Source organism: Anoplophora glabripennis, unplaced genomic scaffold, assembly GCF_000390285.2.
Source record: "Anoplophora glabripennis isolate ALB-LARVAE unplaced genomic scaffold, Agla_2.0 scaffold470, whole genome shotgun sequence".
In the NCBI taxonomy this organism is placed as follows: Eukaryota; Metazoa; Arthropoda; class Insecta; order Coleoptera; family Cerambycidae; genus Anoplophora; species Anoplophora glabripennis.
Genome location: NW_019416552.1, coordinates 290,527 through 313,269, shown reverse-complemented (window position 1 = coordinate 313,269; position 22,743 = coordinate 290,527). Strand labels below are relative to the sequence as shown.

Sequence of the window (22,743 nt, the reverse complement as noted above, 5' to 3'; positions counted from 1 at the left end):
TGCACCAATATCAAAAAGTTATGTCTGTAAAAAAATATTGTTAAGTTGTTCTGTTTAGGGTATACAGCACGCTGAAATGATAATGATTCTCGTATACAATTGACCATAACTTTTGAAATACCCTGTATAACATAATTAAACCCTATATTGGAAGCATGGGAGATATGAGCTTAATCTAAATTTGAAATCATATATATAGGGTGTCCCATTTAAAAATAGTATGTTTGGTCCACCCTGGTAATACGTAACACTCTGTATATACGAAAATAATTTTAAAATGTGTAGTTTTAAGTTGGCTACAATTTTTGTAAATAACTTTTTTTGATATCTTCTATAATAAAGGAGATATCGTACTTCAACGCACTAATGGCGCACCCTGTATATAGTTAAATGTAGACATCTAGGTAATCTTCAAAATATTCAACCCTTGCATATTCTTTTTAGATATATTTAAAGACTCTCATACAAAATATAGTTCAGTGTTTCCCGTTAGACTTTCAAATGCCTTTTTTTTGTCGTGAACTCAAGTTCATTTAGCGTGCTTTGAGTTGGAACCAGGCGACTTATTTCGGCCGAACGGACTCGATTTTTCGGTAAAAGGATCCCCGATAGGTATATGGCGACCTTTTAGAGCTCAAATTGCAGCAGACAAGTCTTTCATTTCTCAATAAAGGGCCCGGTGACAGACTAAATATCAAGTAAATGATTTATGTAATCTCACGGGGTATGACAGGTAATAAAGTTGGCTGTCTACACCGCGAAAAAAATGGTTGCACTCCTACGTGGTATGCCGAGGAACTATTTCTTTTCATAACGACGTGAGACATCGAAGGCGTAGATAAAACTTCCCCGTATTTCTTCGTAACCTTAGTCGTTTAAAATTTGATAGATTAACTAGAGATGAATGCTTAATTATTTTCTGATTTTTTAATAATGAAACCCTGTTTCGCTTAAATATTTTATTTATAACGTTTGGAAATTTTGTACTTTTATCATAAGAACGAACTAATCGCCCTATGCATATAATTTAGTATTAGATACCATCGAAACTACTTTTGTTTATCCGTTTAAATGCTTATTAAAAGGAGAAAACTATTAAACTTCATTTGTTCACGAACAAATTGCAAATCTTCACTATGAAAACAAAATGAATATGATGTGAACGTAAAACGATTTATTCTTATTTTTAATTAAATACAGAGTAAAATAAACATAGACGGTTTACTTTTTATTATAGATAAAATAACATTACGAAAATGTTACATTAATTTGCAAACCATTTTCCTTCGCTGCAAATTCAAATTCATAAACTATTAGTAACCTATATTGCCATATTTGCGATAAAACATCACATATTATGTTCAAAATGATGTCCTTTACTAGTTATCCACAAATTCACTCTCTTATGGATATTTTCATTCATTGAATATCTTTGAGTGATATTTTAAATGGGACGCCCGTGATTGCAAATTTTGAAGATTTATATCTGGAAAGTACTCGGAATGACAAACCTATTAGTTCAAAAAACAACCCTTATACCCTTATAGTTTTGCTGTAAATAAAGGTTAACTTTAACGGGCTATAACTCCGAAAATAATGGGCGGATCATCAGTTTTTTTTAAATACTGGTCTTTCCGAGTACTTTCAAACCATATTTTAAAATAAAAAAAAAATGAAAAAAACATTAAATTATTGCAATTGTTTATACGCGTTAAAATAGCGAAAATGTTTAAACAATCACCACGGCTCACCTAATCGTCCGATTTGAATTTTTCAAAAAGCATGTTAAAGCTTGCAAGCTCTTCTTTTTGTGGTGAAATTTTCAAGTATTCAAAAGCTTTAGATTTTTAGAAATTTGATTTTGAACATTTTTTAATTTAAAAAAATTAAACAATTATTATGTAAAAACCGAATCGGATGAAATTTGGTGTGATGATTTTATACACTAAGAAGTTTAATTAGGAATAGTATGAATATCCTAGGTATTATTCAAGTGTCTGAAAAAAATTGACAAATAAACTAGCATTTTTTGCAATTTTTTAAATGATTTTTCCGATTTTTGCAACAACAATAACTGTTTTTTCGAATTGCAACTGACTCTATCTTGTTCAAAATTTAATTACAAAACTTTTTTTCCTCTTCCATTTTTGTCTAAAACGAATAGTTGCTAAGTTGTCGACGAGAAATCCAAGAAAAAAATNTAAAAATTTCAAAGTTAAAATGTTTTAGAGACAAACTAAATTTGAGAATATTTGCGCGAACTGAACAAAAAAAATATATGTTCGAGCAGACAACTTTGATACGGACATTGTAACACTTTGATTTATTCGTTGCTGTATATTATCGATGACATTTTCTGTAAGTGTAGTTGATCTGTCCGTATATTTTCCTTTGTAAATGCATTGTTTGGTTTCTCAAATCTTTTGACAATAACACAGTTAGGTTTAAGAAAGTGTCAAAGTCAATTTTTGCGTCTGGAATTTTCATAAATTGTTCGATACAGGATTGTAAAGAGTATGTCCATGACCCGTCTTCATTTCGAATTCCGCTTCGAAGATGAGCCATTACATAATGAATTCTGAAATAAAAATATTATTAACCTCAAAATTTGATTAGAAATATGTACGGTTTAATATTGAAGCAAAAGAAACGATAAAACTATGATAGCACGAAAATAAACACGGACGCCGCCACTGAGAAATGCACAAATGTGAATTTAGCGTCATCGGTCATAATCATTCGTTTACAATAAACAGTAAGAAATCATTGCGTCTCCACTCGATATAATCCGATCGCTGATTGGTTGAATGAAATATCGTAAAAAATTATACCAATCATGAGTCGGTAAAACGAAATGTTGCATATTAACGTAAAACTTTGCCAATGCGATATCATTTAGTTTATACTTTTTTAAAGTTAATATTGACGAAAATCTTTATTTTTTTGTGACTTACAATAAATTTAATACTTACGTAATATTTACTTTAGTAAAAAAAAATAAAGTTCTTTGACACTGATTGTATTTGCTTAAAATTAAAAAATAAGAGTTAAACATACGTATCTTCAAATTTTAAATTTTTACGAAGAAAAGTAAATGTAATATTTGTTTATATTTGCATCCATCATTATCTTCTTCATTAAGGTCAACATTGCAGCACACGAAGTACCTCTACCAACCAACTCAGAACGTTTTGTTAAAAAAAAAGATAAAGAGAAATTCATCATCAGGTAGTGCTGATGCGGCACCCTCTGATTAATACATAAATTATGATTTTTTTATATTAAGAAATGATTTATTTCTAAACTTTACGACAGCGTTGTCGATTAATACGAAAAAATGATTTTAACTTTAATATCATGTATGTTTTTCCCACAACATTATACCAAGGCATGTTTAGTTATAATGTTCATATTTGACCTATGCCATTTGGCCCATTATTTTCATATTTTTTCATATTTTCTAAATCTTTACCTTTAATAGCAGCAGACACATTTCAAACCCCACAAACGAGCCTAATGCGAGCTTTACAGTCACGTCCGCAGACAACCCAAGGACATTAGGAGCCGGAAAACCCCCAGTGTAGCCCATTAAGGTGCTTTGTGAGGCTGCAAATTATGTAAACAAACGTACACATCAGCGGTTACTGCTAAGATGTAAATGGCATGCTAGTTTGCTGAATATGACTACAGAGATCGCACCACTGCTGCTGGGGGCCGTTTCGCTGGCGCTCCTCCTCTGTCCGCCCACGTCGCAGGACCCCGTCGAGGAGGTCCTGTCGTCGCAGGACGGGTACTACCTCGATGCGCTCGACGAGGTCGCCTTCGCAAGCGGGTAAGTGGCTTTTCATTAATTTAATTAGCTCCTATACTTCAAAGCGTACTTGGAAGGGGATTTATAATGTTACTCACATAAATAAGCATTACAAACAGTTGGCCATGAAAAAATAAAAGCAACCAATTTTATTAGTTTTAATGTATCGAAGTTGCTTGAAATAGATGAAACAAAGAGACAATATTGCTAAGTCTAATGGTTGCTTGGCAATAAAAAATATCTAAATGTCCCATAAAAGGTATCGACAACAAAATTTTTAGAAACAAAAATTATGAATATAATAATAATGACAATAATAGCATCAATAATGATTTATTCATACCTTGATATACAATAATTTACAACAAATAACGTACAGGAAAATTTTGATTAAACAAAGAAAACACAAATACTAAAAACAACCTGGGTTGGTACCATGAAAANTAGTCAATATTACTTTCTACTACAAACACAAAGGTAAATTGAATAATTTAATTATATTATTATAAAAACATATTATATGTAATGTGGTTAAATAATATATTATGTTCTATTAGATTTCACTGCAATAAAAGTAATAGGTAAATTTTTTGTGAAATTATAAAAATTACTTTTCATTCGTTATAACTGTCGGTTTAATCGCCGATTTCCCTGTAATCGAACGATTTCTTTTACGATTTTAGTTGTCTTCAAACAATTCATAACTATACCTACTGACTTATTTAATTATGCAAATATAACATCAGTAAATGTCGAATGGTCGTTCTCAACAAGAAACTTGATGATGCGATCTATAATAGATGCCATTTAGATTGTGGAACCGATGGCAATGATGCGTAAAACAATTTACCTACGATCACTACTGTAAATACTTAAAAACACACTGTCTGCGATCAATATAAGATTACTGTTACGTACGGTAAAAAAATCGCACAGCTTGGTAAAAAAATCGTACAGTTTTCCTAGCAACGGTCAATACAAGCAAACCTATTCAAAAACTGACATAATCTTAAATCATATTTGTATGTGAGGGTAATATTACAAAACAAAATTAGTTTGATTACATAAAAAATGTCGAGTGAGAGTGAAATAGAAAATTTAACTCCACCCAATATTAGTGAAATTGCAGAAGCTGCTAAAAACAACGCTCGTTACGGTCAAATATGAATATCGATACAAAGGACCCCGCAGGTTCCTTATGGAAAATAGCTTTCAGCCGATAGTTTTGAAACTTTGGATTTGAATAGTTCTCGAAGCGTAGATAAAAAGTTATCATAGCCACTAAGCTGAGAAAATGATATTTTCCGAGATGTAGTCGATGAAAGCTAGGAGTTATAGCACCGCGAGGTATAAATTATATATGCCTTATGACGATCACATATTTCTGGCCACAACTACATTTATTTTTTTTTTTTTTCGATCGAACCCGGGGTTGTTATATTACAATATTAATACACATTGAAAAAAAAACCTACGATTATTTTTAATCTACGCTTCAAGAACTATTTGAATTCACTGAACCATCGGCTAAAATCGATTTTCCATAAGGAACCTTCATTTGACCTTGATGTGAGTTTGGCACTCATCTGTATACTCGAATGGATGGCTGATTCGGATTCAGTAACCCCGACAATCTAAGAAATATGTGTTTTGGACAGATTGCACGGCTTCTCTTCATTTGACCTTACAATGAGTCTTCTTCAATTCTACTCCTACCTTTCGACCACTATATTTCGAAAAATATAATTTTCTCAGCTTAGGGCCTATGACAACTTTTTATCTAAGCTTCGAGAACTATTCAAATCCAAATTTTCAGAACTATTGGCTGGAAGCCATTTTCCATAAGGAATCTGCGGGGTCATTTACTTACCAAAGATTTATGGAATGGAGATTAAAAAACGACGTTAAATCATTTTTCGAGAATGTAATGATGGCATATTTGCAAGAACTATCAAAAACTATGAAGTCTTCCTCACTTTGGTCATTTTATACAGGACGACAATGTAAAAAGAGGATATTTACTTTTATATTCCTCGTTGACAGTGAATTGACAGCTGTCAACTGTCAATTTTGCCAATTTGGCATGAGAATTGAATTCAGCTCGCTCAAAAGCCCAAACTCTCAATGTGAAAAGAGAATATTTATTTTTATATTCTTCGTTGACAGTGTATTGACAGCTGTCAACGGTCAATTTGAGGGTTGATTCCAGTGACCTCAAAAGCATTACCCTATATATTAGAATAATTAAAATATGCTTTTGACATCTGTAAACAGTATTGAAAATGAATAGTTTTGCAACGGGTCAGGGGAGCTTTGGCAGCTCCGTAGCTGCCAAAATGTTCATTTTGGCACTCCATGGAGACTTTTGATCAGGATGACAAAATCTACAACATATCAAAAATTCAGACAATTTGACAGAAACCCAATTTCCATAAGATTATTGCGGGGTCCTTTAAATTTATTAACTTCATCATAATTTAGCTGATAAGTTGAAGATTTCATCTTTGAACACTGCTTATATTTTTGTCCTTTGCAATAAACCATGAAACGATTACACCTTTTATATTCATATTTCTATTTTGACTCTTTTAAGTAAATCTAATGCTAACTGCAAATTCTGAAGGCGTGAAGTCGAAAGTGAAAGTTGTTAAAAAGGATAATGATATTTTTAAGAAATACAATATGACAAGGAAATAAAACAGATACACGACTTCAACGAAAAAGTTGTCGAACTCTTCGTATCTCAAAAGGACTGTTAAAATTGACCCCCCAAATTATACTCGTCCATAAATAGCCATCGCACTGCATTAATTTTATTATTTTATACATTGCTAATATGTACATGTACGTGATTTGGACTAAATAAGCTCACGTTTCCAGACCAGAAACTCTGGAGTGCCCCTCTAGCAACGTCATAACAACGAGATATAAGTGCAACGTAGGAGGCAAATGGGTTGACTGCACCAGGAGGCATTGCTGCAAGGATTACGTATACTTATTAGGCAGGTGAGTAGAGTATATCGACATTAACGTGAAATTTTCTTCTGTAAAATAAATAAAACAAAACGAAATATACAGCATGTAACGTTAAGTGGAGGTCATAGTTTGAATTTTTTTTTGTAATCAAATAAAGCAGGCCTTTTCTTATTCAGACGCTTCAGCAGCCAATCGGTGCTAGATATATTAAATTAATCAAAGATAAACATAAGGGTAACAAAATTAAACCGTGAAGAGTTTAAATTTAAGCAGAACCCAATCTTGTTCCGAACGCTTACGAAAAGCAACAGTGATTAGCCTCTGCTGTTCAGTACACATGCGTTATCACCGCCTTTAAAAAGTCACTACTCTCAGTTGACTTCATAGCTGGTGTAATATAACAGGATGGTAAAAGGGTAAAAAACAAACTTGTTCGCCACGAAACGTGAATGGCCGAATACGACATCACCCCTTCATTATGTTTTTTTATTTTAGTTTGTGAAGTTGCTTTGTGTAGTGTAAGTATATAACCTTATCAGTGTTTAGTAAAGGTACAGTATATTTCGTGTTTTCGTGTGATATTATGAAAAATAATGTATATGAATCAAGAACGAGTTGATATGCTTAACGTTTACTTTTTATCAGAAGAAAAAGATGTTGTTGCAAGATATCAGATGGCTTATCCCGACCAACAAGTACCTATTAAGAAAATGTCTTAAGATTGGTATCTCATTTAAGAGATTATAGGAGTTTTGAATCCCAATACGTTTACGTTGGAAAGGAACAAACTCAAAGAGTGAGAAATTTTACTGCTTGAGATTTCTGTTAGCTTAATTGTTAAGTACTGTTTCATAGTTTATCTACTTCATAAAATTTAATAGTTATTATTTACACCATAAAGGAGGACGATTTTGCGCCCGAGCGGAGCGAGAGCTGGCAACAGAGTCCGAGACTGGTAAATTATACTTAACTGCTGCGTGGTGTATAACATTTTATCATCTCCTCCCACAGTTCTTTATGGTTCATGACATAAAGATTAAGTTTTATTTTGTGACATTATTTGAAATCTTTGGATTTTGCGTTTCTAAGGTGTTTATAAACAAAACCTACATAAAAGTTGCAATTTTGCTGGTTTTGAATTATTATTTCTAAATGAGTTATTTTTAAATAGAAAGTGCAGCAAATGCTGCCTGCGAATTTTTATTGCCCGAGAAGTCGAAGGTGCGCTACGGACGAGCATAAACAAATTTCAAAGATGGTGCCAGAACAAAGATACTGGAGTTTCTGAAATGTCACTGCTAGCATATTTCATGGAGAAGTCAAGAACTTTAAAGTCACCGGCGAGTTGGTGGAGTGAATACTCAGTGATTAAGTCAATTATTTTCATAGAGGAGAACGTGGATATATCAAAATACCCCATTTTTGAAAAATGTAAGAATGACGGCTATACCTAAATTTTTTTTACAAGAAAACAAGTCAACGATTTTCTCGTTCAGGCACCCGATATTTGCTAATGAAGGTAGTGACGGTCTTAGGTATCGCAGTTGTTCTGATGAGTTATACAAACTTACTTTGGATAACGTCAATTTAAAAAAATTTGATGACATTATTGTAATTACAATTCCAGATTCTAAAAATGGTATGTCACGTACATTTACAATTACCTCTCGTCGAGGTTCTGTTTCTCACCTAGAAATTCTCAAGAAATATGTCTAGATTAGATTGGAAATTAAAACTGATAAGTCACGCTATCAAGCAGGTAGATGTTACAACCAACCAGTGAATAAGAATACCCTTTCTATAATTCCTAATAAGATTGCACAGTTTTTGAAACTAGAACATCCTGAAACATATACAGGCGTTCATTCCGAAGAACATCGGCAACGTTACTGGCTAATACAGGAGTTGATGTATTAACAATCAAGAGACATGGTGGATGGAAATCAGCCACAATTGCAAAAAGTTATGTTGCTGACAGTTTAAGTAACAAAAATGAAACAGCCAACAGGATTCTTTACAATGACACTTCAACTCCAGGTTTCTAGTAATACGTCATGCAGTTTTAATTGATCAGTCAGATAATATTGAGCCTCCGGTGGCTGAAATGGAGCGGTCAAATCATTTTGAGAAAAATGTGACAATTAGTAAACGCGAGGGGAATAATTATCCAGATTTTATAAATGTTACTAAATGTAATAACTGTACACTGTACAGTTCTATAAATATTTCATTCATAACAATTAATAAAATGTAATGTTCATCAAATATTTTTCTATTTATTTGTTCATAAAATATGCATTTATAACTCGAACTCGCGTTGTCCATAGCAACTTGCACTTCTACGGTAAAATCCACTTACCTCCTTAAAAACAATGTATTAATAATAGTCTATTCACTATAGTGGAAGCAGATAAAATATCTTTTATGTGGAATGATAGGAATTGTGACGAACAACTCAAATATGTCAAGTAGCGCGACAAACAGCAGTACTGCACAGGGGGTGGAGTGGAAATTTGCTTTTTAATAACTTTTCCTTTAAATTAAACGTTCTTTGAGATCACACTTTCTTGTCCAGTGGCGGAGTATAAAAAAATTAAAAATAAAAAATTCACCACGGAATTTGAGAAAACAAATTTATGATGCGTGTTTCTCAGTCCCTCATTCAAAGTTAGGCTCTGTATGTACGAATTACAATATAAATTAATTGTATGTCGATCTCGACAAATAAAGGTGTAATAAAGCTTGATGAGTTCGTCTCTGAGAAATAAAAACTCCTAGAAGTGCGAAATTGCTTCTAAACGTACGCAATTCCTTCCAGAACTTTCCAGACATACTTAATTCGGCCTGATATCGCTTTGAGACAGTAATTTCATTTACGAAAATATCAGGATTAATATTTAATGTTGATTCGTTCACTCTTTGCGAAGTTCGAGGATTTAATCGTGTAAATGTGAAGACGAATTCGAAGAGGTTTCTTTTGGCAACAGTTTTCTTGTTTGGCTACAGGTCGGTTTAGAGCGGCTCAAAAAGTTCACGGGGCCATGGTATACTCGGGGCCCGAGGCAACGCACATTGAAAATCGTCGCATTAAGCGAGATTTTTGAAGTTTAAGACCACACGAAAATAAGTAAAGTGCGTATAAAAACCGAACGTCACGGATGATTCAAAGTAAAATATTCACTTGAGCTTATAAACCAGTATTGCGGTAGCTACATACCAAAATCGGACTGAATTATTGTTTTGATTCGAAAGTCTAAGCTTATACAGGGGGTCGGTATTTTAGGGGTAATAATATATAATAGTCAAGGTATCATTTGTTTTTAAACTACATTTAAACTTTTATTTACGAGGGTACTCGGCAGTATACAGACCCCGTTGCAACAGCGTTGTTACCGGTGTTGTCGGTTGTTACCGTTTAATAATTGTAAAACAACTGTGTGTTTTATTAAGTTGTGGGTACACATGCCGCAAGTGACCCATTTTTAAGCATTACGTCAAGAGCGCCAGCAGGATGCCGCCGGACTCCCCAGTGTTCCAGGAAGGGTCTACGGCGGACTGGCGCCGGCGACCAGATGCGTACTCATATACCTACGACCGACTCCGCACACAGGGGACTCTCCAACGAACACTCACCCCGTCAACACGTCTTTTTCTATACAACTTAGTTTTCAATAAAATACTTTATTATTACCGTTGAGAGAGCGTTTTATTCTTGCTGTACAGTGAAAGCAACCCTCAAGTGGTGACCTCGACGTGATCTTTTCAGTGAAAGTACGCGATTTTGTGCAGTTAGAGTGGTTTTTATTTCGCGCAACGCAGCAAGCAACATCAGCCTCAAACAAGCAAACTACGTCGAAAATCATGCCCGTTCAGAAGACGACAGACTGAATAGCGTCGAGCAACAGTTAGTGGAGATGTCGCAGGCAATGGCGAAGCTATTCACGAAGAGTGAACCGCGGCTACCGACGACGAGAACACCCAGATCGCTTTCGCAAGACGATCGCGAAGCCGAGACAGTTATTGTTATTATTATACAGTATGTTTCATAATAATGTGCAAATATTTTAAGTGGGTGTTTACAAAGTAATTTTAGGGCGGGGTACTTCCAATATATTTTTTCGTTTTGAGCCCTCCCTGTGAAAATATTCGAATGTCAAAATGGCCGAAAAAATTAGCTTTTATTTTTTTCGCGAAATCAGTTAAACTTAGAAATTTAAATTTTGGTACACGTTAACAACTAGTTGAATGATATTTTTAGTAGTATTTTTTTTTGGTTTATGTGTTTGAATGAAAGAAATTAGCATCCCTTAGTTTTATTTCTCTCAGAACTTTTTTCTACGTTGCCAAATTCTAACAAGAAAAATAGCTTTTAATACCACATTTAATTTAGAAACTTTTTCCACTCTTCTCATTTTTTCGTATACTTAACAGTTTATGAGCAAAAATTAAATTATTTTTCCTTGTCGATTAGACATAATTACTATAACAGTTACTAAAAACGTGGTTTGCGATTGTCATTTTTGACATTATTTGTTTTATCAACAAAGTAGTCTTATATGAGAGCTGATGAGTGTTATTTTATAAATTTTGCTTGTTTCTTAAGTATGAATAACCGCTACAGCATTTAGAACAGCACCTTTAAGTTGATCATGTATACTATTAAGTACAGTAGAACCTCGATAATCCGAACTAATTGCGACCGGGGGTGGTTCGGACTATCGAATCGTTCGGATTACCAAACAAAGTGCTTTCCAGGCATAGTAGCATGCAAAAAATGAACACTGACATACTATTTCCCATAAAATAAGGAGCACGTTGTATTGTTAAAGGTACAAAATAGTTTGTTTTATGAAATACATACTACTGTGTATTTTATGTAATGTATTGCACATGAATTTCGTAATATTTTTAGTATACAATCTTATACATACACAGAAAGTACAGTACTGTACACACAAAAAAATTATACTGTACAGAAAGATAAAAAAATTAAAGATGCAATGTTTACTACGGTGATGCTCTGTTTACTGTAGCAGTTAGAGAGCGATTCTGATTACGTACTATTTTTATTTTTCCCAAAACGGCGTTCGGATTATCGAGCGTTCGGATTACAGGGGTTCGGATTATCGAGGTTCTACTGTACTCTTATTGTATTTTTTGCTGTATCGTTGCTTTGTTATGCTAATATTTGATAGGTTGATTAAATATTTAGTTCTATTGTTCAGCTTTACTAATTATGTGTAATCGGTAAGGAATAATTTAAAATAATTAATTTTTTTGCTTGTAAACTATTAAGTATACGGAAAAATGAGATGAGTGAAAAAGTTTCTAAATGAAATGTGGTATTAAAAGCAATTTCTTGTTGGAATTAGCTAACGCAGAAAAAAGTTATGGAAGAAAACCAAGGTGTGCTAATTTCTTTCATTCAAAGACAAACCAGAAAAAAAGACTTCCAAAAAAATATCATTCAACTAGTTGTTAACATGTACCGAAATTCAAATTTCTAAGTTCAGCCGTTTTCGCGGAAAAGAATAAGACCTAAAAAATATCTATATGAAGTACCCTTCTTGAACACATTTTTAAAATATTTGCACATAATTATGAAACACTCTGTATATATTATTTTTAATTGTATAATTTAAAATAATAGTGAAGTACTTTTGCATAGTGCAAGGTGCAAGTGTATAAATAGCCTTATAAATTATTTCACTGTTTCATTTGTCAAGTTTCTGTGTGATTTTATGAAATCCCACCATGGGATTAGCCACCAAGATCTCCAGACTCACATCCGTGCGGTTTTTATCCGTGGGAATACATGAAATCTTTAGTTTACTCATATCCTGTCAATAAGAGTTACGTCAGACTGTAGAAAATAGATCTTAAAATAATATAAGAGAGTTTGGACTTGTTAACGTTTTTATACTTTATTTTATCTAAAAGTATTGATTTTTGTTTATGTGGGATAAATGAAAGAAACGCGACAAAGAGCAGTACCTCACGGACGGTGTTAAAATTCGCTTTCTAACAAAATTCTCCACCTTTCTTGTAAATTATGAGGTTTGACAACAATGCATATCACAGTTCTGTAGTGTTGTAGTGTGCATGCTCTGCAAATAACATACGCCGTTGCTTAAGGTCACACTAGCTTGTCCAGCGGCTGCTATAAAAATTACTAAAAAAAAAGAGTTAAAAAAAGTTTCACGTCAGAATTTGAGAAAGTAAACTTATAATATGTGTTTCTAAAGGTCGAAGATAGCCTCAGTTAAACGTTACACCCTATTTCTTTTATTAGATCTGCCCCAGTAATAAATAAAATTAGTAGGTTCTAACATTCGCAGCGTGAAAATTGTGAAATAAATGGGAACAAGAGAAAAACAAATAAATTAATTCATGTCGAAACGTTGCTCAACAATTTTCCGCAACTCCCACTTACAACTTCTTTGTTTCAATTTATTTTCTCGCCCTTCCCTTCTTGCTTCGACGCTTACTTAAGGAAATTTATAGGGAAACTTTCCGATTTGAGCCGAGCGTCAGATAATAGGAAATGTAATTGGAAGTAATAAAGCATCATTTCATTATATGAACTGCAATCTTAGTCAGTTATAAAGGCTAAATAATAGGTATTTGGAAAATGTTTATGGGGAATATTAAGTGTAGAAGTTATCTCCGCCGGTTTAAAACGGGATTCATCCAGGACGCCGAGGATTTGACTTTAGGGCAGCTGTTTGTTAGAAAAGTGATGGCCAATTTAAGAAGTGTACCCGGTTTTAAATCTCCCCGAATGGCCTCAAAATTTAGGGTTTGTTCTATTGGCTGAGTACCCTTTTCTGTCTTGGGATAGTATTACATATAAAGTTGACTTTTCTCAAGAACAATTTCCAACCGTCTCTTCCCTAAATATTCTTAATAATTAGGGAAAATACGGAAAATTGGAAAAACTTTTTCAAGTAAACAATAAAGAAATCAGATAAAATAGAAAAATTTAAGGAACTCAGAACTCACAAATTGCAATGATTCAGAGATTTCTTTCATAAATACATATATTCTATTATTAGTTCTCACATGTTTTTACTCGATAAACCATATTCCCTGATTTTGTTACAAAAAAAACAAAGAGTTTAAATAGTTGGAGAATTTTTAACACTGTAGTTGTTTCTATACGGAAATCAAAATAAATTGACTAGAATTAGAATTTAACTAAAAATTCCAGATAATTTTCAAAAATACATTTTTAAATAGTTAATTAAAATAATGACATTTTCTCCAAAATCTAAAATTACGCAGTATACAGGGTGACTCACAACTCAATGGACAACAGGTGCGTGTAGAGGACACCAAAACAAACAAGTTGACTCTTCATATGATATATTTTTTTCTCATACTTACGGTACAGAACAATCAAATTTTGTAAATACAGGTTGTTACAAATTCGCTTCTCACTACAGGAATCTCGGAAACGGCAAGAGGTACGAAGTAGCTTAAATGGGGGCAAAGTTGCGTAATCAGGAGACCAACATTATATCTCTAAAAAATCAAAGCTAATATGATTAGTTTCCAAAATATTTGAATAAAACCAAAATTTTGGAAATCCGTTTTTGTTTCATTTCAGCCTTGTTTGAGGTGATATTGAAAAAAGAAGAACACTTTCTCTTGGCCACTTTTTGGCCTTTATCGAATGGCATAATCAGTTTTTATATGTAACGTTTCGTCTCTGCAGGACCATTATCAACCTTATTTTTTTAAATACGACCCTAGAAATTTTATTACATTTTTTGCAAGCCTTCATGTCCCCCAATACTGTACTGCCTCAGCCCGAACCAGATTCAGACGTTTTGTCTCTAAATTTTTTATTTAGATTTCTTTGATTATTGAATTATGGTACAGTGTAAGTGTCGTTAGACCCTGTGAAATTCATCTAGTTATTTAAACTATTACCACCACGCATTAAAATAAAACATTATTAGAGTTTTATTCCCATGTCCATAGTTATTTCTAGGCTTCTCGAATGCTCAAAATTCAAACCAATACCGATCTACTTTTTTCAGGATATTCATACAAATACATCTGACATGCTCTTTCACAGTTGGGGTTACAGATTTAATAAATTCTGATAATATTACGCTGATCTTCATTTTCAACCTTTGTCAAAACGAAAATGTTTTTGAACATTTACTGAAATTTTTTAAAGAATAATATTCAGTTGGCGCTTTGGTTGTTCATATGCATTTTTAAGAATTAATTTTTCATATTAAAATTAAAATTGTAATAATGTTTTAATTTTGACGCAACGACTTGAGTTATGTATGATTAGGTGATGGAGAATAAAACTCTCATAATGTTTTATTGTAACGCGTGGTGGTAATAGTTTAATTAATTAGATGGATTTCAGAGGGTCTGACGAAACTTACAGTGTAATTCAATAAACAAAGAAATCTAAATAAAAAATTTAGATAAATGGAAAGAATATACTGAAGATGAATTTTTCGAGACAAAACGTCTGAATCTGGTTAGGGCTGAGGCAGTACAGTACTGAGGGCCATGGATTCTGGAGAGACGAAATGTTACATATAAAAACTGATTATGCCATTCGATAGAGGGCAAAAAGTCGCAATGAGAAAGTGTTCTTTTTTCAATATCACCTCAAATAAAACAAGGTTGTAATGAAACAAAAACGGATTTCCAAAATTTCGTTTTTTTTTCAAATATTTCGAAAACTAATCATGTTAGCCTTGATTTTTTAGAGGCATAATGTTGGTCCCCTGATTACGCAACTTTGCCCCCATTTAAGCTATTTTGTATTTCTTACCGTTTTCGGGATTCTTGTAGTGAGAAGCGAATTTGTAACAGCCTGTATATTTATTTTATTGACGTCTTTAGCTGGTAGAAACTTGAAGTGATCGGCATCCCAAGAAGGGGTGGTTTAAGGTTAGGATATTTCACGGCGTAATTGTAAAGGTAAGTCTTCCAGGAAGAGTATTTTGTAAGAAATCCAAATAAGTGGCGTAAAATAACTGGACCAACCAAATATCTCCCAACAATACCTGCCCACACATTTATTCTAAACTTTCTTTGGTAACTGTAGCATGTGGATTTTGATCCGAATGATCCTGTGGAAACCATTGTTCGATCTAGGATGTAATTACAAAAAATCATCCTTAGGTCTCGCGGTAATAGTTCTTGAACTTTTTGAAAATGATATGTATGCAGCAGATTACGTCATATAATTCGATGGACCGTGGACTGTGGTATGTTAGATTGCTGGGATATTATTCTGGTAATGGTTTGGAGATCATTTTCAATACTGTCTAAAACGTGCTCTTTATTTCGTGCATTCACTGCGTATTCGCGACTTCTAACTTTTCTTCGGCGGCAAAGAAAACCCGTTTCCCGAGCTCCTCATTCAACATTAGCAAATGCTTGACGATTTGGAATAATGCGATTAGGAAATCTTCTTCGGTATTCTGCGGCAATTAATTACCTTCGCAAAAACCCAATACTAACAGCATATCAACTTGCTCATTAAATAAAAGTTTTCCTGTCATTTTTACGAATAAATATCACGACAAACAAGAACAAGATGTACGGTTTTGAGCCCTATAACAAAATCACAATTTTCTCAAAAACGGACAGTTTCTCGAAAAATTGACAAGAATAAAAAGAGTGTAAAATTGAATTTGCTTATTACATTGTAAATTAAGTTAGGGCATAAAATTTTGAGGGTGACACCCGTTTTTGAGATGCCGGTCACTACAAATGTCTACCAGCTAAAGACGTCAGTAAATTAAATATATTTACAAAATTTGGTCGTTCAGTATTAAGGTATTGCTGAAATACCGAGTTTTTTTGATTTCTTTAAGACATTTTCTGATGCCAATATCTCCGCAACTGAGGAAAAAAAATTCATATGAAAAATAAACTTGTTTTGGTGTCCTCTATACGCACCTGTTCTATGTCAGTGAGTTGTGAATGTTATTACTTTTTTGAAATAAAATAGTTTTTTCCAGATCCATAATAAAAATATGTCATATTTGATGTAAGTTTTATGTCTCGCTCTATACAGTTTTTTAAACATATTTAGAATCTGCATCAGCTTTTTTAGAAGCGAAAATGGCCTGATGATAGTGTCCTTAAAACAATTTTTAAAGGATATTTGCCATATAATATTTGTATATTAGCAAAGATGGTGGCTAGAAACTTTTATTTCCTAGATTTTAACAAATGTAACGAGTGTTCAAATAAAAACGTGGTCAAGTTGGTTCTGAAAATTTGAACGTAGGGCGTAGCGTATAGCTAATGAACTTAAACGTTATCTGTCAAAGCGCTATATCGCCGCTATCAATTTGAATATTTTCGTTTTAAAAAGCGTTTAAAATGGTGTTTTCTCAAGAATAAAAAGTGTCCTACTTTAGAAATGGACGCAAGATTGATGGAATATGGAAGTATTCTATTGAGGAATGTTTCATAGAATTTCAAAATCAATTTCCCGGCGTTGTTGAGTACAAAATTTTTCAAAGTGCAGTTCAGCGTTGTGTTAATGTTTTTCGTGAAACGGGCAGTGTAACAAGAAAAGAAGGAAGCGGCCGACCTAAAAAGCGGACTGAAGAATTAAAAGAAAATGTCCAACAAATAATGGAAAATGCGCCAAGAACTTCTGTACGTGTTTTATCACAAATGGTGGGAGTATCAGTCGGTACCTGCCACACAGTGTTAAAAAAAGATTTGCGTTTGTTCTCCTATCGTTTAACTTGTCAGCAAGAACTTCATGAAGTTGATTTTCCGCGACGGGCTGTATTTTGTGAATGGTTTTTAAACAACTACGGTGAACTTCATAATATCACCTTTTTTTCTGATGAAGCCTGGTTTCATTTAAGTGGTTACGTAAACTCACAGAATATGAGAATGTGGTCTTCTGAAAAACCAGATAACTTTTTTGTCGAGGGCCCTCTACACGCTCAAAAAATTGGAGTTTGGTGTGCTCTCAATCGAAGGAGGATTTATGGACCTATTTTTTTTAATGGTACTCTTACTGCGCAAAGGTATAGAGAAGAAATTATCGCTCCTTTTGTTAACCAGCTGGAAGAAAACGAAATTACAAACTTTTACTTTCAACAAGATGGCGCAAGGGCACATACGGCAGGCGAGACGATGAATATGTTGAGGGAAGTTTTCCAAAATCGACTAATAAGTCTCAATGCTGAACATGAATTTCCACCGAGGTCATGTGATATTACGCCGTGTGATTTCTTTTTGTGGCCTTACCTTAAAAACACTATTTTTGAACTGCCTATTCCTGATTTAAACCATCTGCAGGCTCGACTTATAGACAAGATTCGTGAAATTAACAATACCCCGAGCATCTTAGAAAATGTCTTTAATTCTTTGAGGAACAGGTGTGAAAAGTGCTTGGAACAAGGAGGGGGACACTTTCAGCAGCTGCTTTAATTTATTGTTATAACAAGGAGGGGGACACTTTCCGCAGCTCCTTTAATTGTTTGTTATTGTTATCACGATTATTCTTTAAAATAAAGTTATATAGTTATTAACGTTATTGAAACTGACAGCTGCTATACAGCTCGTTGACAAATGAGGTTAAGTTGGTCGCTATAAGCTACTCCCTACGTCCAATGTGTAAGAGCCAACTTCGACCACGTTTTTATTTGAACAATGTTTCAGGCATTTTCCAATTTTTCTGCAAATTTTGAACCTCTTTATTCAAGAAATAAAATATTTCCTGTGAAACCTTTTCAAAAAGTGTTTTATACATGAAACTAAACCGTATTATATAATTCAAAATTATCTACATTGTGTTATACAGCATAAATTAGGCGTATTTGATTACAGAAAGACTATATCGTTTTTAATATGTATACAATACAATAAATATCTAAAAAGAAATTGCCACCTCTGAAATTTCAATTCAGCGAACCTCAAATATACTCAACAAAACGAAGACCTCGTCGAAGCCCTTGTAATTAACGGAATTCGCGGTTTTTATTCAGGATCGTGTTTCATTTCGAGGCAAGGTTTTATGTGGGCATTCGCGCAAATAAAAGGTCGAATCAGGAAACGAAAACGAGCTGCTACATTTATCTTCGTTGCTAAAAAGGAATAACACGAATTAAAAGGACAATTACCATATAATTTTTGTTATTGTACCTAATTCTAGTCTGTTACAAATTTCGTGTATGGTCCTTCACGGTCCGATGTAGTTTGTTAGGAAAAAACATATTTTTTCACAATCGATCCTTTTTTCCATGACGGTCCTTGGATTTTTCTGTATCTCCCACACATTTTCTATTTCAGTATTATCTTGTACGCATTACTGAAAGTAATATAAAAATATCAATAAAAAATTAGTGTGTCATTTTGTTTGTAAGTAACCCTAATAACGTCTTGAAAAACTATAGCACAGTCGTACAATTTTATAACAAAATAGAAATATCAAATTCGGAAAGTTGCCACTAAATACAGACGTTAGTTTTGATTTCTTGTCACGTGGATATCAAGTGTGTTGCGTGCGTGCCTGGTGCGTGTCTCGTGTGTATCACGCGTGTCGCGTGTTTCTTTCCTCCTGGTCTTGTGATTTGAGGTTAAGAAATGATGCTCCAGGTCTCCACTGCGCCACGAAGCTTGTAATTTGGTAAGACCTTTCTAAAGGGTGTTTCAGGATTAAGTCGACAAACTTTAAGGAGATATTCCCCATAAAAAAATAAGAAAAAAATCAAGTAAACATTTTTTTCCAGAGGCGCTTCATTTTCGAAATATTAAAAATTTTTTAAAAAATTCGAATTTTTTAAATAACCTCTAAATGAAGAAGGCTATTTAAGCCAAATTTGGCATGACACATCTTCCTATAAGATACCATTTTTCCATAGAAGTAGAAGTCCCGCAAGCAACCAGTGGCGGAGATATGGGGACTCAGACTCATTAAATTATAAAAAAAAATTAATACGGTCCTACTGAAAATAAAAAATGATGCTGTTTTTAGATAGAACAGTCTGTTATTGACCAAAAGTGTACATTAATTTTTTTCCTAACTCTTATAGTTTCATGGCAAAATTTATTTATTATTTAAAAAATTCGAATTTTTTAAAAAATCTTTAACGCCCTATATTTCGAAAATGAAGCGTCTGTGGAAAAAAATTTATACTTGATTTTTTTTTCTTATTTTTTTTATGAGAAATATCTCCTTAAAGTTTGTCGACTTAATCTTGAAATGCCCTGTATATCCTAACCCTTCAGGCATAAAAATTACGTAAAGCTAACGTATTCGTAGAGTTTATTTGATTTTTAAATAATAAATGTTTGTGTTTTCTGTCTTATTAGTTATTTTCTGTGTACGGTCGTAATTTTTTTGTGCTACTTTGCACGTATAGATACGCCAAAGTTTAATATATAATGGTGTGATAATAAACATTGCCAGAAATAATTGAAAATGACAGACATATTGATTGCAATATGCTATTTTGTGAAATTAGTTTTAAGACTTACAGTACGTTCTTTTCATCACGATATTCAACAACTTTCACTGGAGGGCGTAGTTATCAATAATAATTATCAATACCTTTTAAATTATTTGCCTAACAGCACAAAACAATTTTATTTACTAAAAAAAATTATAATGAGGACGAAGACTATTCTTGAGAACAGGTCTACATTTTCAATTGCTTCGAGTGCCCTTCTTGAGATAAATTAGGTAGGTATATTGACTATAAATCCCGGAGAAATATTTATTTGAACAACACAATCAGCTGTGTGTACAATAAACATAAACGAACTCCATCCTTGGCCCAGTAGTTACCAATCTGTAATTTCCGGGGTATACTTGGCTGTTTGTTTGCTTTAAACGGGGTTCTCACGTCCACGAGACGCTATCTAGCCGAGCATGTGTTCCCAGATTGTTTGTTTTTCTCTCCAGATGCATACACAAGGACCAAGATCCCTGCACGATGAATCTGTGCGAGCAGCGGTGCTCCCTCTACATGCAACGCCTCATCTGTACTTGCTACGACGGCTACAAATTCAGTCCCGAGAACCAGAAGAAGGGCATCAAGCCTGTATGTGTGGGTGAGTAGACTTTTGAGCTTTTAAGATGACTGAGGATGTTTCAAATGCAGTGAAAACCTTACTCCAGATCCACCTACTGGTACATACAAAAGAAGTTTACGAAAATTCACTCCATGTGTTTAGATTGCAACTTTGTCCTTGTCATTCTTATGATTTTAGAGAGAGAGAGGGAATTATATGTCCAGGTCAATACAAGTTAATTTTAACTAAAATCATTCAGACCTGTGTACTTTTCGGCCCAATTTCAAGCCTCAAAATACCATCAGCAAACAGGACGGGAATGTTACTTTTCCGGCCTAGGAAACTTAATTTTTTCCCGTACCATTTTCTTTAATCTATATTTTATACGGTAAATACTCAGACGAACCGAACCAACTCACATCAAAAATTCATTATTCAGTAAACATTTATTGATCGTATTTGACATTTTATACGCTTATTGTAAATATTTGTTTATATTTATAGTTATATTGCAGTTTATAAAGCTATTAAACGTTGGTTGAACTTTACTCGAAAAGTCGACGATATTATTGCCATTTATTATTAATTTTTCGTCGACAATATTATTACTATTTATTAGAAAATTTCTCCTTGTCTCTCCTTCCTCTAAATATTTTATCTGCTATGTCTAGTTTATTTGTAAAAGTTTCCTGTATATATCCTTCGACAACGTTTGAAGGTTTCCATCACCCATGTCTCTTTAATGCAATTAAATCTGCCCCAACATTAACCAAAATAGTCGCAGAGCAAGGGTAGATTCCTTACATTAAAATAATGCGATGTAGCTAAACTTACCTTTGTCCATTTGTGGATAATAAAAAAGGGTGTTAAAAGTTCAAATTTTGAATTCAAAATTCTTAAAATTTTTAAAAAGTTTTCAAAGAATTACTTTGAAAATTTGGAGTCGGAGGTTTTCTGGGTCCAGGGAAACAAATCCGGACTTAACTTGCTGTAGACGCTGTAGGTCGATGCAAAATATACTCCTGTTGTTAAAAATTTTTTTCTGTGTATACGAAAGTTTTAATAGAATATTATTCTCTTATCTATTTTACACAAATAAAATATACTTATTTTATGTCGATAAGTTTAACCGTTTTCGATTTATTTACAGTTTTTCCGTTGGAATTTAATTTTCAGGATAAACATTTTTATAGTTACCTACTTAAAACTACCATAGTAAGATTTGGTTATTTGGAAACAAATCGTTCTATTGACAAGTAACTTACGTCAAATAGTGTATTCTTGTTTTGTGTGTAAAACTAATAATATCGTCTGAAATATTGTTGTTAAGGAACCGATTTCATAAGCAATTAGATTCTAATGAAGAAATGTTAGGTATGCATTAATAAAAATTTATTTCATATTAATTAATTGTTATAATAATTGTTTGCGATTTCAGATGCGATTTTTACAATAATTGTTTGCGATTTCAGAAAAAGTAGTATCTGTACCGCGTAGCAAAAGCACATTCCCTGACCCAATACTTTGCATTGTCGTCCGAGAATACGCTACTAGTCCAGACGGTATCTGTTTCAAAAAGCCATATTTGGGTGAATCGTATATCCACGGAGATTTTTGGCTTTTTGGCTTTCAAATATCACTAGAAATGAAAATTTTTCTATGCGCATAAAAAAAACGTGGGCTTAAGTTTTGGCGGCACAATATGATAAAAAAATTCGAAAAAAGTCATATTTTTCTTCCTATTTAATTAATGTATCTTTTCAAGAGTTGATTTTAGGCGAAAGTGGAAGAGGAAAAAATGTTTGCAATTAAATTTTTTACAAAACATGTCTAGTTAAAAATCGAATGAATCATGATTATTATGGTAAAAATCGAAAAATTCGCAAAAATGGGGTTAAAAAACAATACTTTTTAGGGAATTTTTTGGG

At 33.3% G+C, this 22,743-nt stretch overlaps 1 protein-coding gene across 4 annotated transcripts in view; it reads left to right on the top strand.

Moving 5' to 3' along the window:
* LOC108911393 (collagen and calcium-binding EGF domain-containing protein 1-like) overlaps positions 1–22,743 on the top strand; it is a 52,227-nt gene that overhangs the window by 2,836 nt on the left and 26,648 nt on the right. For 2 of the 4 annotated variants that reach the window (XM_018716325.1, XM_018716324.1), the window contains exons 2-4: positions 3,485–3,832; positions 6,692–6,817; positions 20,706–20,854. In XM_018716325.1, the coding sequence (XP_018571841.1) occupies positions 3,681–3,832; positions 6,692–6,817; positions 20,706–20,854 (427 nt within the window). In that variant the 5' untranslated portion in view covers positions 3,485–3,680. Of the gene's footprint in view, positions 1–3,481; positions 3,833–6,691; positions 6,818–20,705; positions 20,855–22,743 lie in introns of all 4 variants that reach the window. The other 2 variants (XM_018716327.1, XM_018716323.1) reach the window with 1 other exon arrangement.